General features: G+C 34.4%; 1 protein-coding gene across 2 annotated transcripts in view; it reads left to right on the top strand.

Annotated features, from left to right (window-relative positions):
- The window catches only part of LOC115885823 (aldehyde dehydrogenase, dimeric NADP-preferring-like), a 76,581-nt gene that overhangs the window by 44,931 nt on the left and 11,597 nt on the right, over positions 1-20,053 (top strand). For both annotated transcript variants that reach the window (XM_030904850.1, XM_030904849.1), the window contains 2 exons: positions 1,555-1,776; positions 6,124-6,344. In XM_030904850.1, the coding sequence (XP_030760710.1) occupies positions 1,555-1,776; positions 6,124-6,344 (443 nt within the window). The remainder of the gene's footprint in view (positions 1-1,554; positions 1,777-6,123; positions 6,345-20,053) is intronic.

The raw sequence follows: 20,053 nt of genomic DNA, 5'->3' as shown, positions 1-20,053 counted from the left end.
TCAATTATTTAAAGATAAAAAATTATAACGTTTACATAAAACTTGTATTCTAGTAAAGACTATTATGCTAAATATGTAGCACCATATTACAGTATCACATTAGAAAAATAGTTATTAAATCCAATAATAAAAGCTAAAAAGGTGGAGTGAAACGAAATAATTCCTGGCTTTTTATTCCCGCTACGGCTTTTAACGACCTCTACACTTTTCGTGAAATAATCCGAACTGTGATACAGATATTGTTATAAAACTTGACACACATCTTCTATATGTTACAGTGAAAGTAGAAAATTCAGTGATTGTTAACATTCACTAGGAAATGCTAACAATTACGCATTGGACCAGTGAATGTGGTATTTTAAAGAGATTTGTCGACTTTTCCTAGCGATTTCTAAGATTCACTAGTGAAAGTAACATTTACTAAAGGTAGCCAGTAAAAGTTATTCTATTGTTCAAAACGAGTGTGGTGAGGAAGAATGTTGGTGGAAGTTAGAACAAATAAAACTTTTAAGAATATTCGATCACCTCAATATTCAAGCTGATCCACATATCTTAAAATTTCAATTTACTTCTTTAGTATATTTATTAAAAATTATAGAAAATAACGACATGACCTTCTAAATATTAAAAGGGAAAACATAGTAAACATTTTAAATCGTACAAAACAAATTAAAAAAAAACATTCATAAAGATTTTGTTCGCCTAGATTGGACGCGGCTTAATACTTATTGGTACAAGGTTTTTTTTAATAAAGTTCTTCATCGTGGACAAAATATGCCAGAATTTTCTTCAACGGGAATTATTCGTTTTTTCTAAGCTGTTGAACTTTTACTGGTCTAGTCTTAGCAAATCAGTGAATGTGAGCTTTTACTAGTAGGTAATTGTTAACAATCACTGATTTCCAACTTTTGCTGTAACATATACATCAAAATGTCTTTTTTGATCTACAAACAATTTTATTTATTTCTACAAGTGGGTGTCCTTTTTTTCCGGGTTTTATATTGAATATTTTACGAAAAGTCACTGACTTTTCGTAAAATAAACATTATTTTCAAAAAATATCCATTTCTAAACAATTTTTATCTCTTGATTTTTTTCGTTTGACGCTTTAAAAAATTAAAGTTATTTTAATTCAGGTTCTGATTCAATGTGATGCGGTGACTGTTAATTTGGAAATCATTTCTGCATTGGCCGGAGGGAAATTAAGAGATACAACAGAAATTTCTTTTGAACACTAAAAAATTCATTTTTATGCATAGCAGAAGTGTTTTAAATTTCGTTATGAGAGTTATTATGAAAAAAAAAATAAAAAATTTTCACCACCCTGTATCTGAATAGTTAAGATGTTTAAGACATATTCATATGTGTTTTACAAGTTTTTTTTTCTTAGAATAGGTCAAGGAATCGCCTTCTTTATATTGCATGTCATTAAGGATCACCCTGTGTAAAGATTTTTTTAGGTCTTTAAGGAAACGTTATTTTAGAGTTAGTCTCGTAAAAAATTGCAATAATAAAAATTTATAAAAAAATTAAAGTAATATTTCCTTTTTTTAGAGCTATAAATGGGAACAACATTAAAAATATGACAGTGATAGACGTTGAATCGTCGACTCCGGAGAAGCATACAGCTGCCGAAATGGTTTCAACGGCAAGACGAGCGTTTAACACTGGAAAAACAAAATCGTACGAGTTCAGAACACAACAATTAAGAAACGTAAAACGGTTTTTAAAAGAGGTTGGACCAGAACTTTGTGCAGCCCTGGAGGCCGACTTTCGGTAAAACATCATCACATTTTAAACAAAGTAATCACTGATAGAGACTTTATAGATACATTAACAAATACCAAAATTTACATATACCTACACGGTGAGAATTTGTAAATGTAACTATAGAGAATATATCTTATTCAAAAACTACCATCATGAAGATCTCTAATTATATTGGAAGATTAGCCCAATATAATTGGAGATCTTCATGATACTATCATGAAGCTCACTCCGCCACAAACTCCGCTCCATCCTTAACGTAACGGCCTAAGTAACCCGTATAACCAAACAGTACAGGGTGGCGCCTCTCATACGCCGTGGCGAGGCTCCAAGGGGAACGACAGTTTGTATTGAAATGAAATTTTGTGAGCATATGTAGGTTAATTCAGAGCACTTTTTAAAAATATAGAGAGTTTTACAGGGTGTCCCCAAAAAAAGTTACATATCAAAGTTGTGTTTTTTGTAATGGAACATCCTATATATTAAATGGTTTTCGGATTCTGGGAGAAAAATAAAGGTGAGTTTTATAAGAGAAGTATATGAATAAAATATAAGGTTTTTGACATATTTAACATTTTCTAGAAATAAAGAACAATTTTTAAATTACAATAAAAACTACCTAAATTAAAATTTACCCGGTATATCCTAATATGTAGTTAAATTAACTATTGTACTTTAAATCAAATTAAAAGTTGATCCAAAAAAGTTATACAGGGTGAGACAAAATTAATATTGAACATTGGTCACCTTTAAAAGAATGTTACTCCCAGTATAATATATAAATGGAACACCCAGTATATTATTACGATATTCAATGGAGAGTTCATATCTCTTCAAAATACTATTAAGGTTGCTTATTCCTCCAACAAAGATTTTCTTATATATTTTCATTTACATGATTTGATTTGAGTAGATCTTTATTATTTGAGAAAATCTAGGTGGCTGTGATAATATGTCTGACATTACTTCAACATAGCTGTCTAGTGACGCAAATCATAAAAATTAAAATACCTAGGAAAATCTTTGTCTGAGGGGTAAGCAACCTTAATAATATTTAGAAGACATACTATAAATTATCTATTTAACACCGAAAAAATATAATGGGTGTTACATTTAAAATAAAGGTGTAACTTGCTTTTTAAGTGACTAATGTTCCATATTAATTTTGTCTCACCCTGTATAACTTTTCAGGTCAAATTTCAATTTGGTTTAACATACTGTTACGTTTTTCGTCGGTTCCGTGTGGATAGAAAGTCACAATTTATTTAAACACTATTTATTTAACACTAATTAACAAAAACAATAACGATAAAAAGACTTATAGAACTATTTACAAACGATTTATAACTAAGAATTTATTTTGAATTTTAGCGCGTCAACTGTATATTTATAACTGCCCTCTCTAGGCCACTGCCGCCGGCTTTTATACCGACAGGTAAAAGAAATCTAGAATAGTCCAAAGATCGTTAGGCGCATAGAGAAGGTTTTCGAGGCCACCCCCTGTAAACTCTATATATTTAAAAAAGTGCTCTGAATTAACCTACATATGCTGCCAAAATTTCACTTCGATATAAACTACCGTTCTCCTTGGAGCTTCCGCGGCGTATGAGAGGCGCCACCCTGTATATAACCTTTATCGAGTCTATATTAAAATATTTATTCGATAAAGACAGCCTTTACTTTTTTGATACAGCGACGATACGTGTTTGAATACAGTCTAACTATACTATACTGATTGAAGTTGACCTGTACTGATACTTTACCACCACTATATGCTATAATTATATGCTTAATTACGCCATCCAAGGAGCGTCCGCGTCCGTGCAAAATTTCCGTCCGTACAATATTAACCCCCTAATTTCAACCCCTTAGCGGCCGAATTTCCAAAAATCCCTTCTTAGTGCTCACATACATCACTTAAGGAACGCATTTGCCAAATTTCGTGTTTCTATGTCGTGTATTTAAGTTTTAAATCTGTCCTAGATATACAGGGTCCGGCAATAGTGTGTCGGGCTGTCGGGCATCTGTAGCTCCTAGAATAAAAAGCTTGAGAATTTTGTTTAAGTGCAAACCTAAAGTATATACCAGGATGTATTTCAGGAAAATATTTTAACTTCTATAGGGTGGCTCAAAAAAGTGTGAGTGGATCTGGATGATTTTTTTTAAATGGAACACCCTGTATATTATTGCATTTTTGACTTTCTTTCAGATCACTTTACATAACCCTAAGATATGAATAAATATATTTCGATAGTTTCAGAGATATTAAAAAATAAATTAAAAATATATATTTTTCAGCCCTTCTTAAAAAAACTATTAAAAACACCAGGAACTGTTCTGAAATCAAAACTATATTAGGTATTTACTTTAGATGGTTTGTTATTACTTTGCTATAAATATGGTAATCGTAAATCATGCAGGATGTTCAATATTCTACGCCAAACTTTCTAAAATATAAAATATTTTTTCTTTGTTTTTTTAAATGGAACACCCTGTATATTATTTTTTTATTAGATGGAAAGTTAAAAAATTAACATTTTTTGTATTTAGAGTATTTCAAAATTTTTAACGGTTTCCCAGATACACGCAGTATTATTTCATATGGCGATTTCAATGGTAAAATACGAGAGAAAAATCATTGGGTGGCTTTGATAAACATTTACTGTGGAAAATGCCATATGAAATATAAAACCGTAAATATCTGCGAAACCCTTAAAAATTTTGAAATATTCTAAATACAAAAAATGTTCATTTTTTAATTCTTTGTCTATTGAAAAAATAATATACAGGGTGTTCCATTTAAAAAAAAAGAAGAAAAATTATTTTATATTTTAGAAAGTTTGGCGTAGAATTTTTAACATCCTGTATGATTTACGATTTTCATATTTATAGCAAAGTAAGTACAGACCATCTAAAGTAAATACCTAATATAGTTTTGATTTCAGAACAGTTCTTGTATTTTTAATAAATTTTTTTAAGAAGGGCTGAAAAATATATATTTTTGATTTATTTTATAATACCTCTGAAACTATCGAAATATATTTATTCATATCTTAGGGTTTTGTAAAGAGATCTGAAAGGAAACCAAAAATGCAATAATATACAGGGTGTTCCATTTTGAAAAAAATCTCAATTCTCAAGATTCTCAATCAACAAAATTCTCAAGTTTTTTCTTCTAGGAGCTACAGATGCCCGACGCACTACTGCCGGACCCTGTTATAAATTTATCCTATAATGCATAGCCGAAACTGCTTGACATAGAAACAAGAAATTTGGCAAATGTATTCCTTAAATGATAACTAAGAAGGGGTAAGTGAGCACTAAGAAGGGATTTTTCGAAAGTCGGCCGCTAAAGGGTTGAAATTAGGGATAGAAGGTTGCACAAAAAGTTGTTAAAATCTGTTCTATGAGTACGAAATTTTGCACAGAGGTCTCTTAAGCGGCGTAATTGAACACTAAGAAGCGATTTTCAGAAATTCAACCTTTAAGGGGGTGAAACTACCAAAACTAGGGGTGGAAGTTTGTAGTTTTTTTTTTAATTTGTCGTAGGAGTATAAAATTTTGCGCAGAGATTCTTAAGTGACGAAAGTAGATACTCAATTTTTGGAAATTTATGCCCTACGAGGGTAAAGTTAGGGGTGAAAGTTTGTACAAAAATTTGTTGAAATCGCTTCTAAAAGTATGACATTTTGCACAGAGGTTTCTTGGGTGACATAATTGACCACTGAGGAGCGATTTATGAAAATTCACACATAAATAAGGGGATAGAACTGGAGGTAAAATTTTGTATATATATTTTTTTAAATTAGTCCTAGGGGTATGCTTTTATTTTGTATAGAGGTTACTTAGAAGCGATTTTTTTTGGAAACTCACCTCCTAAGAGGGTGAAATAAAGGGTGAAATTTGTCTCAAAAATTTGTTAAAATGGGTTTTAGAAGTATGAAATTTTGCGTAGAAGTTTCTTAGGTAACGTAAAATGAAAAAAGTAAAGTGGGTACTAAGAATTTATTTTTCAAAATATGTCCCTTAAGCAGGTGAAATTAGACACAAAGGTTGACAGCAATTAGAAAATTGACAGCCGTACCAAAATCAGTAAAAAATAATCATAATAATCAAAGTAACGAATATTTGAAATTATTACTTAGTACTCGAGTAACGATTAGTAACGAGTAGTCAAAAGTAACGAAAATCAACATCACTAACATGAATTAAAAAAATTATGTTTAAGTAAATACTTAAACATATCCCTGGTAGTATTAATAGGTATTCTAATAAAATACTACGAACGACAAAATTATTTACTTGATAATGATAGCATTTTTAACTCATTGTTGGTAAGGTTTTATAATGTTTCAGAAAACCTGAACAAGAAATATACATACTTGAGATTGAGGTTCTAATTGCAGAAGCTGATCACTTTATATCACACTTAAAAGACTGGATGAAACCGGAAAAACCAGAAAAACCTTTACTGAACATCTTTGATAAAATCAGAATTTACTCTGACCCGTTGGGCGTTGTGCTTGTTATTGGGGCTTGGAACTATCCGGTCTTGTTAACTATAGGGCCTGTATTAGGTAAGCACACTTTTATTGAAATTACTAGTAATGGGATAACTCGAGCAAAAACTCGCTTTTCGTTCAATAATAGTTCTAGTCGGCAATAGTATTTTTAGTCGGCAATAGCATATTTTTACACTAATGTATTACTAATTATATACCTTAAATAGGGTTAAAAACTGTTATAAAAATACCCTGTCATAATGCGATTGGTTTTTGAAATTTGGCTATTTCAAGTTATTTTTTCTATTTAAAATTTTCTGAAACTAGAGCAATAGGAAAAAAGCACTAGAAAGATATAAACATTATGGACCGATTTTTAAATTTTGTGCTACACTTTAGGTACCTAGGGGTGGTACACCTGCATTTTTTTAAAGAAGATTAATAAGATTGTTATATTTAGATATTTGTTAACTTTTTTTTCTATCCTCCTTGAAAAAGGATTCTTATTTAATTTTGTGTAGGGATCATTTCTGTTGACCAGGAAGTAGATAATTATATTCATATATTTTTTTTCCTTTTCTTGGGTATGAGGTTTTTTTAAATAAATTGAAAGTTGGAAACTTTTTTTATGCGACGTTTCGCTCCAACCATAGTGGGCTTTTTCAGGCACTTCAATCTTAAAAGTCGCCTTGCACCAGTCTGTAAAGCCCACTATGTTGGAGCGAAACGTCGCACAAAAAAAGTTTCCATCTTTCAATTTATTTAAAAAAAACCTCATACCCAAGAAAAGGAAAAAAAATATATGGATAATTATCTACAGGTTTAAGAAGTAAGAAACAATTAAACTGTTAATTATATCGTGGTAGTCTTTTTTATTTAATGCAACAACCAATCTTTAAAAGTTAGAAAATTTCTAATTAATGCTCTTTACTTGTATGTACTTTTTATTACTACTGTAGTCTGTACAGGGTGGGTCAAATTGGACGCTTTTAAAGGGAAACACCCTTTCCTATAGGAGATAGACGAAAACTAATATCGGTGTCTGGAGCTCAATTTTTGTCAAAAAGGTGATGGTGAAAACCGCATATCGATATCTGTTACTGTTTCGGAGTTACGGGGTGTTTTTCAAAAATGTGCATTTTTAACAAATCGCTTTACCTTTTTTGCTATGGAAAATGTTGTATTTTTGTGAAAACATTTCCAAAGCACCTTTTTACGTAGAATTTAATGGTTTAAGTATAATTTTTTTAAAATTAATAATTTAAGAATTATCAACAGAAAATTTGATTTTTTGTATGGGACACCCTGTATATTTTTAATTAAATGGAAAGACCTCAAAATTACCTTTCCCAAAATATAGCACACTTGATATTTTGCTCGATTCCTCTTCGAGATATAGAGTTTATAAAAATTCGCCCACTTTAAATAAGTAGGCTTTGAACCGCGCCGGCTATAATGCAAAAAAATTGTAGCTGTAAGCAGCAATTAAAACGAAAATAATATTTGCAATGAGAGATTTAGAATTTTATAGTAGAATGTAGAATGTTTAGGAGGGGAGTTAATCACCGCGACCATAAAGATCTCTATTGTGTGTTCCCCTTTCTTGAGTTATAACGAGTTATAACTCATCATACAGTCTCAGGGCTTTAAGAAAAGCCAGTATCTGAGACGGCTCCACAGAGGCCAGCTCTCCATCCTCGACATCAGACGTACCAAGGTTCATGGCACGAATGGTCGTCGTCTCGGCGCACTCAGTGATAAGGTGTTCTGGTGTTTCCTCATTTTCCCCACAAAATCTGCATTCGCCGTTGTTTCTCAATTTCAGCCTACTGAGGTGTTCGTTGAGGAGACAGTGTCCTGTTAGAAACCCCGTGACAATCCGAAGATTGTTTTTACTCAAGGAAAACCTTTGATTTTTCTCGGTCATAAGTTCTAAGGAACTTTTTCGAGTGTCTTAGACCGTTGGAGGATACCCATTCCAAGTTACGGATGGAGTCTTCCAGATTCTTCAGTTCCTCTTTCAGTTGGTTCCCGTTTGGAAAACAGAACGGTTCTGGTCCAGTTAGTGGAGTGTTCGTTCCTTTTCTAGCTAGATCATTTGCTTTTTCATTGCCTTCTATCCCTTGGTAAGCAGGCACCCAGAGTAGGAAGACTTTATTTTCTTTGCCTAATTTGTTAAGCTTCTCTAGGCATTCTTTGACCAACTTCGAATTGATGGTTACTGAGTTGATCGCGTTAAGTGCTGCTTGACTATCGGATAGGATGGCAATTTCTTGTTTTCGATAGTTCCTATCTAAGATAAATTGTACGCATCTTTCGATAGCGCAAATTTCTGCCTGAAGGACACTGGGGTAGATGCCCATTGGTTCGGAGTATTCAGTTTTCGCCCCAAATAGTCCCTGCTTTGGTTTTGGAAGCATCAGTATACCACGTGATGGTATGGTCTTTTATATGCTGAGTAAGCGTTTCTTTCTTCCCAATCCTTTTTATTACTCAATACTACAGTGAGGTGTTTCTCAAAGTTGTAAATTCTTGGTATGTTATCCACTGGGAGTTTGAGAAGTGGAATTTTCTTTTTGAGGGTGTTCCAAACATGACCTGAAAATTCTCCCAGTACTGTTTCCGTCAGTAACCATTCTAATCATTGTCGCATTGGCATAACTACCGACGACAATATGCAGTGGTGTTAGGTCTAGAATGACCTCCATTGCTGCTGTTGGACATGTTCTCATGGCACCTGTGATGCAGATACATGCAGTCTCTGTACTTTGCACAGGGTTTGCCTTGCTGTACGTTGCTCTAGTTTTGTATACCAAGCAACTGCTCCATAAGTAATCATGGGTCTTACTATCATGGTATACATCCAGCGCAAAATGTTAGGGGCGCAGCCCCACCTATTTCCCGCCAGTCTTCTGCATATCATGAGAGCCTTTGTGGCTTTGCTGGTAATGTTCTTAATATGCCTGTTCCAGAGAAGTTTACTATCCAGGGTTATTCCCAGATATTTCACTTCCTGTGATGGCAGTATTTCCTTTCCATCTAGATGGATTCTTTTCAAGTTTTTCAAACTTCGCTTTCTGGTGAATGGCACTACTGCGGTTTTATCTGAGTTAATACTCAGCCCGACAGTCCTGCACCATCTCTCAGCGATGCGGAATCCTCTTTGGATAATATCACACAGGGTGCCTTCATGTTTCCCCTGTGCAATGATGACTATGTCATCTGCGTACCCTATGCAGTGTATTCCCGCTAGAGTTAATTCTTCCAGTAGTTCATCCACTACCAAGCTCCACAGTAGGGGGGAGGTCACTCCACCTTGTGGAGTTCCTTGCGTTGTTTTAACAACTACAGTTTTGGTACCTATCTCAGCCTCTGCTGTTCGTGTTGAAGCATTTCCCAAAACCAGCGAAATATCGTACTGTTCACCCCTCTTGTTTCAAGAGATCGTTTGACCACCTTGTGAGGTATATTGTCAAACGCCCCTGCAATGTCCAACAAGACACAAAGTGCTGTTTCTTTGCTATCCAGGCTAGCCTGTATTAGCTCAGTTAACTGGTACAGAGCAGTTTCTGTGGATCTGCCCGCTCTATATGCATGCTGACTATCGTGCAGTGGTTTAACCTGTAGATGATTTACTCTAATATGGTTGTCTACTACTTTCTCCATCGTTTTTAATATGAACGATGTGAGACTAATAGGCCTAACTGATTTGGGGCTAGCCCAGTCAGTTTTGCCTATTTTGGGTATGAAGATGACTTTCGCTCTTCTTGTAATGTTTAATAGATGGAGTGTAGCTATTTCCTGACCCTTCTTTAGAAGGGCAGGAAAAATCCCATCTATTCCTGCTGTTTTATAAGGCTGAAAGGTGTCAATAGCCCATTTCAGTTTTTGTTCTGTTATTACTAGCTTGGCCGTCTCCCAGTCTTCCCTGCAAGGATTGTGGGGTTCAGTCGGAGCTACTTGCGTATCAATAGATATGCTACCTGGAAAGTGTGTATGAAGGTAGGAGGTTAGCTCTCTCTTCATCTTCTTCCGTGTAGCTTCCGTCAGGTTTCTTAAGTGCCATGTTGGGGATGGGCCCACTCTTGGCCATAGCTTTGTGTAGCGTAGCTGCATAAGTAGTTGAAGTGATGTTTTCGCAAAAGCATCTGAAGTCAGACCGCTTTGCCCTTCTAATCTCCTTATTATACTCAGTTAATTTCTCGGCGTAGAGCTGCCATTCGCCGCTGGGTTTGGCTCTGTTGAAGAGTCGCCGGACCTCCTATCTAAGATTGACCAGCTTTTTGTTCCACCAGGGCTTGTTGTTACTTTTTTGTATGCCCTTACTTGTGGGGCAACTAGATTCATATGCATCCAATATTGCACCACTGATTTCCTTTGCGTACCATTCTAGATATAGGTGGTTCCTAGCCCTACCTGCATCTATTTGGTCCAGGTTGTCTACGAGATTGGTGTGGTATAGTTCCCAATCGGTTTTTCTTGGATTCTTTCGAATTTCAGTTTGGTGTATGATTCCTCCTAATTTGAACTCGATGATTCTGTGATCTGATAGGGAAGGTTCCGTTGACACCCTCCAATCTTTCACGTAACTAGTTACACTAGCACTCGATTGTTAAATCTAATACTTCCGCCCGCGTTTTTGTCACAAACGTGGGGGTGTTCCCTATATTGAGAACTTCAAGATTGTACGTTAAGAGGAATTCTAGTAAACACTCACCTCTAGTTAGAATTTTATAACAATTTAAACTATATTTAACAACATCAACACATTTAAACTATATCTAATAACAATAAAAATTAACAGCAAACCAAGAAATGAGATTTTGCTACAGGTGTTCGACATGTCGATCGTCTTCTGTTATGGACAGACAGAACCGTTTTTGAACATTTCTCGCGGAATTCATTAACTCAATGTGGATGAAAGATACCCTCGCATGACCGCTAAGTGCTTCTAATTCTTGTCTAGATTATACAGGCAATTTAAAAATAAGAACCTTTATTTTTTCGCAAAGATAAAAATCCTTTGGCACTAAGTCCTGCGGTCTCGACGGCCAACGGCTGGGATCTTGGTTAGCTAAATCTATTATTTTTGAAATTGGGTGCAAAAGTTATCTAATAACTTCAGCGTTCTGAGGCGGTGCCTCGTCTTGCTGGAAAATTATGTTTTCGAGTTCCTTTAGGGGCAGATCATCAATAAGGCGTCCAAAGCCTACTAGTTAAAAGTGGCGAACTTTTAAAAATTCCGTATTTCGAAGGGGATTATAACAAAATGTCAAGTGTGCTATATTTTTGGAAAAGTAATTTTAAGTTCTTTTCATTTAATTAAAAATATACAGGTCGTCCCAAATAAAAAATCAATTTTTCCATTGATAACTCTTAAATTATTAATTTTAAAAAAATTATACGTAAACCATTAAATTCTACGTAAAACGGTGCTTTGGAAATGTATTCATAAAAATAGAAAATTTTCCATAGCAAAAAAGTTACAGCAATTTGTTTAAAATACACATTTTTGAAAAACACCCCGTAACTCCGAAACAGTAACAGATATCTATGTGCTGTTTTCACCATCATGTTTTTGATAAAAATTGAACTCCACACACCGACATTAGTTTTCGTCCATCTCCTATAAAAAAGGGCGTTTCCCTTTAAAAGCGTCGAATTTGACCCACCCTGTACAGGAATATAAGTGCAAATAATTTTATGCGTTGTATATTTCGACCTTAGATTTCGACCACAGCCACAAAAACACACCAATGATTTTTTTTTTCCTGAAAAAAAATAATTTTGAGGTCTTTTCATTTAATTAAAAATATACAGGGTGTTCCATACAAAAAATCAAATTTTCTGTTGATAATTCTTAAATTATTAATTTAAAAAAAAATTAAACTTAAACCATTAAATTCTACGTAAAAAGGTGCTTTGGAAATGTTTTCACAAAAATACAAAATTTTCTACAGCAAAAAAGTTAAAGCGATTTGTTAAAAATGCACATTTTTGAAAAACACCCCGTAACTCCGCAACAGTAACAGATTTCGATATGCGGTTTTCACCATCACCTTTTTGACAAAAACTGAGCTCCAGACACCGATATTAGTTTTCGTCTATCTCCTATAGAAAAAGATGTTTCCCTTTAATAGCGTCCAATTTGACCCACCCTATACAGGGTGTCCCACTAAGAATAGCTCTCGGCTGTATCTCGGAAAGTATTAGTCAACAAGGGAAAAATATATTTTTTTATTTTTCTTTTATCGATATCTACCAGCCATGAAAATCTTTGCTTATTTTTTTAAAAACAATTATACAAGGTGAGTCTTTTTTTAATACCTAAAAGCGATATTTATTAAATATTTTAGTTTTTTGAAAATAAAACACATGAATTCTCTTTCATTCTTTTTCTACTATTAGGCGTTTGACATTAAAAATTACATAAAAAAAAACACAAAAATTTGAATTAACTGAAGATTGTATAATAATTAATCAAACACAAAAAAACTAATGAATTTTTTAAAAACAGACAAGATAGATTGAATTGAGACATGAAGCAAGTTCTTGAAATATATATGGAGGTATATTAATATTAAATAAAGATATAAAATTAATAATCTATAAAAAAAGAAATAATATAAGAATCTTTCTGCATAGTTTCACAAAACTAGCAATTATTCTCTCTAAAAGGAACCTTTGCATAATAAATAGAATAATAAATTCCATGTCTTCGAAATTGTTTGGAATAACCCTAAATTGGTTTCAGATACTCAATATTCCTTTCGCACATTAGCGATCAGTAATAGCAATATTAATATTTTAATAACAAATGCATTTAACTATACCTTTTACCTATAATTTGGATCACGATAAAGAGCGTATAATAATAGTTTCTGAAAATTCAATATCTCGATAAATTTTGTAGTCTAAAGATATGAATTGTGATTAAGTACCTACTTATTACCTTATTACTTATTAATTATTTTATGTACCTATAAGTTAAGCGCAAAACCATTTTTGGTGCACTTGTTTTAATATTAAATTTGATGCAAATGTCAGCAAGTATAAGTATCGCCAGGTGTTAATAGTATTGCCTGAAGATTTGCAAACAACAAAATAAAACACTAAATCACCACAATACACCAAAACAATTTTAGTGTTTTATTGTGAAACGCGCGTCCAGTGCAAGAGTAAAAGTGTTTTGGTGTATTATGGTGATTTAGTGTTTTAGATAACACAAAACAAATCACGTTTTTTGGACATTTTTTAAGATTTCAATGTTTTTTTTTAATTTTAATTGAGTTTTGGCTATAAATGATTTGCTATTCGTGTTCTTAAATTATTTTCATCATTTTTCAAATTTTAATGAATGGCACGTTTTTTTCGAAAAAAGAACGCTATAAAGGTCTAGAGATTCAAATTTTATAATTGTGGGAAAACCGAGGGGAAACCCTTATATGGTCAGAATATTAGTTTAGAAATGGTCATATTTCAAAAACCACTTAGCATAAGTTATGTTAGGGTTGCCAACTGTTCTCTATTCCAGAGGACAGTCCTCTTTTTGATCTCACTGTCCTCTTTTTTCCCACGTATTGAAACAGTCCTCTTTTTACATACCAAAACCAAAATCTAAAATATATTCGTCTATAGCCACAAACCACAATGCTTTAAAATATTGTTAACCTGTGTCTTTCGCTACTCCCACTCGTTTGTATAGAAAAGAAAATGAAGAAATATTTATATATGTTACAGACCACATGTGAAAACAGACCGTAAGTATACGGTCTAGGCCGTATCTATATGGGTTAATTTTTTCTCTTTTGTTTTGTTATTTTTGTTCTTTAAATTTCCGTTTGTGGAAAAACAAGCTGCTTACACATATGGACTAAGTAGTTCTTGGGCTTTTTATATATTGGCTGAATATGGTCTGTTTTACAAATGGTTTGTGGGTATACAAGAAATGTTTGAGGAAGCGGTAAACATGTTTAACTATTTTATGTTTACTTACTGTTGGCTTATGTTTTGAAAAAAAAGTTTTGTTTTATTTTAACAAGTTTTGAGTATAAATATGTTTAAGGAAGTAAGAAAGGCCATCAATCGCATACCATCGCATACCGTTGACAAAACTTTTTGGTAAATTCTAGACATTCGGGCGAGGTTACAAAAAATGTTTCTGTGCCTCTTTTTTATTCTTTCGTCCTCTATTTTTTTATTTTGAAAGTTGGCAACCCTAGATTATGTTGATGCCCTAAGAAGAATGTAGAATGTGGAAGGTGGATTAATACCGCAACCTTAAAAATCTATTGTGTTTCCCTTTCTTGAGTTATAGCTCATCATACAGTCTATAACTTATCATACGTGGGGATCTTCTTGTTGTAGGGGGGACAAGGCATCCTCTGCTAACAGATGTTCTTCCTCCGAGGAGTGTACATCTACCTCCTACAAGGATATACGCCCTTCCACGGTTGGGGTTTAGCTTTCCGGCTGAGGTACCCGTAAGGTGAAGGCTGGAGGACCTGTCTCCATTTTCTCCACCTCTTTAACTTGGTCTCTCCTTAGACCTGATACCGGTATTGTCCCGAATTTATAATAGAGAATATATTTGTTTTTCTCTATTGCCTTCTTGGATTTGAATTGTCAATTCCTATTGTGAGGACCTGATCATAGCCCTCCTCCCTCGAGTTGATGACTCGTCAACGCAATGTCCTTATATTGGAGTTCTAACAAACTTCGTAGTAAGTCCCTGCTGGCCTTCTAATGTTGGGCGGCTCTCCATCCTGGCTTTTTCTCTATCTGTTAGAGCAGAGGTGAGAGGTCCTCGCTCTTTTGCCCATTGGTGGGGATGCGCCAGGCTGTTTCTTGGTTCCTTTGTTCCAACCCTTTTTCGAGGAGTGTTTTCGCTTTTGCATTCTCTGGAGCAAATTCTTAGCGGATCAGCAAGGGCAAAACCTTAATGGAGCTCCGTACTCCTGCCCCCCTGAGATTTAATCTGACCCTGACCCTTACTAATAAAGGAGGTGGTAGCTTGTGTGCCACTTGTGGAGGCTGGTCTTGCGCAAGCTTCCAAAAATAGCTGCCTCTCCTGTAGTTCTCTTCGGGGTTGGTCCCTTGGAACTTGCACTATTAATGTTCTTAGTGTTGATAGGGAGTTTCCCTCTAGCCTCACCGCAAGGGTTAGTCAGTCCACTCTTACAAAGCTTCGCATGTAGAAGTATACCCCAGTCAAAATAGACATTTCCATTAACAATAATTCGCATAGAGCTGAAAATTTGTACACTATTATAAATGATATCTGAAAAATACCCACCCCTCCCACGCCTGCTAAAAAAATTATTCAAGGTCAAAAGTCAAAAAATATGTTTTTTTGCTTTTTTCTCCTAAATTGTAAGCGCTATCGCAAAAGTACCTTAAACAAATGTTATAGACCATTAAATTTTCTACAATAATGGTTCTTATACTTTTTTCTTACGAATCATCATTCCTGAGATAGGCGATTTCAAAAGTTGAAAAAGTCGCATTTTTCATAATATGCACACATTCACCACCTGTGAGGAAGTGTACTTGGTGCGTTTTTTTAACGTGGTTTCCCCTGTAGGCCTAGTCCATGATCTATTGTGGTTAAGTTTTATTACACATTATACTATTAATTTAAAAAAAAACGGTGCTCTTGGTAATGATTATAGTTGAACGGATTATTGTTGATTTTGGGAGAATTTTAATCTGAGTGGTAATCTTCAAATGATACTTCTACAGTAATGTCTTCTTCGCTTTCTTCTTTCTCATCTTCTTGCGGAATATCTGGAAATCCATCTATGAGAGTCATCAGTTGTCTCCTCATTAAAATCCTCATCTGTATTTAAGTCAATATTGGAGCAAGACTGACCTTGACAATTAGTACATATTGGTGTACAAAACAATCCGACTCTTTTACCACCACAGTTTGCGCAACAACCCTTTTTGTAATTGCAAAAAATTGTGTTAAGTAGTTTTTCTGGAGCAGGTGGAAGTAAAGTTTTAATTAGCTCCAAAGTATTATCTATAAATTTCCAACCCCAGTCTTCTGGGTTCAGTTGATTGTCTATCCATAATTGAACTTGATAGTATACACGATATAAGTGTTGACAGCGGTTTGCGGTGCTGCCAAAGGAATATCCGGAGGTTGTACTGACTACCAACCAGCAAACGGCTCTAGAAGAGGCGATACTGGACGAAGTAGTAGCGAGCGGATTGCGACGCAACGATCCACAAAGTGTGGGTCAGCTGCGCTTTGCGGGGATACACTTTAGGGTAAGCATGATCCTCATAGATTGTGCATCTGAAAAATCGGCGGATTGGTTGGTAGAAACGGCACCTAAGCTAAAAAATTGGCAGGGGCCGGGACTGGTTCCAATGAGGGGAGAAAACATCCCTAAAGGGACAACCATCACGGTCATTCTGCCAAGAAGCAAGGGGAAAGACACCACCTACCTGCTAGACCTTATGCAGGCTCAGAACGAGAATGTGAGTACATCGAGCTGGCGAGTCCTCAACTCGAAGGAGGAGGGCCATGGTCAGGTCCTCAGAATAGGAATTGACCTCAAATCCAAGGAGGCAATAGAGAAAGAGGGATATAACCTCTATTATAGATTCGGGACGGTACAGATATCTAAACTTTCTATAGAATGTCTATAGAATCAATTTTTTTGGAGCATCATATTTAGCAAGAAGCAAGCGAATTCCACTTGTGATGATGACTTGTGGAGAAGAGTCAATCTTTTTGAATACGTCTGCGCACACATTACTGTTGAAGTATCATTTGCAGATTACTACTCAGATTAAAATTCTCCCAAAATCAACAATAATCCGTTCGACTATAATCATTACCAAGAGCACCGTTTTTTTAGGGCCTACTAGGCCACGTTAAAAAAAACGCGCCAAGTACACTACCTCACAGGTGGTGCGGAAATGTGTGCATATTATGAAAAATAGGCGTTTTTCAACTTTTGAAATCGCCATATCTCAGGAATGGTGGTTCGTAAGAAAAAAGTATTAGAACCATTATTGTAGAAAATTTAATGGTCTACTCTCAAAAAAAGCAAAAAACATATTTTTGACTTTTGACCTTGAATAATTTTTTTTATTAGCAGACGTGGGAGGGTGGGGATTTTTCAGATATCATTTATAATAGCGTATTCAAGTACCTGTACCAATGTTCAGCTCTATGCGAATTATTGTTATTTAACCCCCTTTTTTTGTTTATTTTGACTGGGGTATAAGGGGTAAATAGGACGGGATTCCCATTGGTGCTCTAAGGTTGAGACCAGAAAAGGCTAGTCATTTATCTACCTACGCATCCCTTTGACCTGGTTCCGCCATCATAGAATTTAGGTTTTTGGTGAGATTGTCTCCTCGTGGTCCTGGCGGTTAAGTCAAGATTTCCCCCACATTCGCTGTCCGTGGGAGATGACCACAGAGAGTAAACTGTGTTTGATATATCGGACAGGGTAATCCCATCCAGGGCATCCTTATACCTCGCTTGGTGCAATTCCCTGGCCACGACAATACAGCCAGATGGTCTTTAGACCCAGCCAAAGTGCTAAAAGGATTTCCCTCGGTAGCCGACTAGGAGCTTCCCCACCAACGGCAATGGCGTATCTCCTAGGGAAGATGGCCCTAAGTAACATAAATATACAATATTTTATTAAACGAATCCGAAAAAAAGCGACGTCAGGGATATCTTTATATTTTATATAAAAATCGCTGTCATTTTATTTGTAAAATTTTATTGTGTATGTCATTGGTCGTCATTTTCAAACCAACTGGACACTATTTTTTTCGATCATATGGTACAAGTTTAGTACAAAAATATATTGAATCATGTTCTGAAAGTACATTTGAAATGTATTATTATTGTCGTGAAAGTCTTAAATAAGAAACCTGATATACAGGGTGTTTCTAAAAAAAGTGCCATTGATTCAAATGAAATTTTAAGGGTAAAAGTTTCTATAAGTGCTACATATTTTAGTGCTAAAAATGTGTCGACAGATTCACCAGTGACGGAGATTGTCGGTTATCACTGGAATATTTTTCTAAAAAAAATATGTGCGCCACTGACTTTTTTCTTTTGTGTAGGCCATTTAATGCCGATTAAAAGTTGTATCTTGATATTATGTCGATTTTCTTGATGAGATAAACACAATTTTATTAATCACTATTATAATAATAATAAAATTAATTATTAGGTGCCCGGTGGCGTAGAGGTACAGACTCTCGTCTACCAATCTCAAGGTGTGGGTTCGAATCCCATACCCGGCATTTCATCAGCCGACTATTTTTATTAAAATAAAAATAGTTTGGGTACCTATGTCGACTCAGCCTTAAATGAGTACTTGGGATTCACAATCCTAAGGTAATAATAGGCGGTTGAAGCGTAGTGCTAGCCACATTACCTTCCTTGTATACCGAACGGCCCTAGCATGGCAAGCTGTACCTTATTGCTACTCCCAGCGTCAAACGCTATATATACGGGAGCTATTATTATTATATCATAAAATTAAACAATTATTATTTGATCTAATTTGTTATAAAATTTTATTAAAATGTATAATTGCTACCTACAGCACAATCAAAAAAATAATAGCATTTAGGATAATTAAAAAAGACTTATTTTTTAAAAGTTTTAACATCCTGTAACTTTAATAGTAGATATGCATTTCCGGACCCATGTTTATAAAAACTTATTTTCACATTTTTTGATGAGGAATCATTGAGTACTTATTTGGCATTTTGGCCAGTTATTGAAATTAATTTTTTTAAGAGTTGCTACTATTGCACGGATAGAAATATTCCCTTGAATTTCAAGAGTATGGGAATCTAACTCCATGAACTTGGAACAAAAATCTGTATCCTCTATTTAAAAGTAATTCCTGCAATGAAGTAAGCCTTATCTCTGTTAGAGAAATTAGTTACTTGTTCTAAAATAGCAGTACATCGACATACAGGGTGGTCCGAACTGTATTCCGGAAACTTAAAAAAAATGACTAAAAAAGTTCGTATTGTTACGTTTTCGTCGGTTCCGTGTGGATAGAAAGTCACAATTTATTTAAACACTATTTATTTAACACTAATTAACAAAAACAATAACGATAAAAGACTTATAGAACTATTTACAAACGATTTATAACTAAGAATTTATTTTGAATTTTAGCGCGTCAACTGCACTGGTATATTTATAACTGCCACCTAAATGTGTTTTAACTGTTTTGAAAAGAATCTAATAACTTTTCGTCCCTACCTGTATAAAACTACTGACTGAGAAAATTTATATATTTGCGTGACTTTTTACGTAAAAAATGTCTCTTGGTAAAAATCTCTACGAGCAACCGTTCTCAAGATATTTAGAATGGAAATAGTTAATACATGTCATTATTGACAAAAAATACATGTTGAGTAGATAATTATTTGACTGAAATAATAAATTTGGGAAATTTTTACTTTTTTAAATTAATCATAAATTTTTCTCCGAAAAAATGATGATAAAACAGACTTTTGGCACAAAAACATTTCAAATTTATGATTTCAGTATAATAACTATTTAGTCAACTTGTTTAATTTATGTCAATTATATCAATGATGATTATCAGGTACTGATAATTTCGATTTCAAATATCTCGAGAACCCTTCCTCGTGGCGATTTTTACCAAGAGGCATTTTTTATGTAAAAACTTTTGTAAATGTATATGTTTTTCTGAGTAGTTTTAAACATGTACGGACGAAGAGCTCTTACTCTTCAAATCAGTTAAAAAAAGTAGATTGCG

Source organism: Sitophilus oryzae, unplaced genomic scaffold (assembly GCF_002938485.1).
Source record: "Sitophilus oryzae breed Bouriz unplaced genomic scaffold, Soryzae_2.0 scaffold_41_pilon_pilon, whole genome shotgun sequence".
NCBI lineage: Eukaryota > Metazoa > Arthropoda > Insecta > Coleoptera > Curculionidae > Sitophilus > Sitophilus oryzae.
Note: the sequence above shows the minus strand (reverse complement) of the source record. Positions and strands in the feature narration are given on the sequence as shown.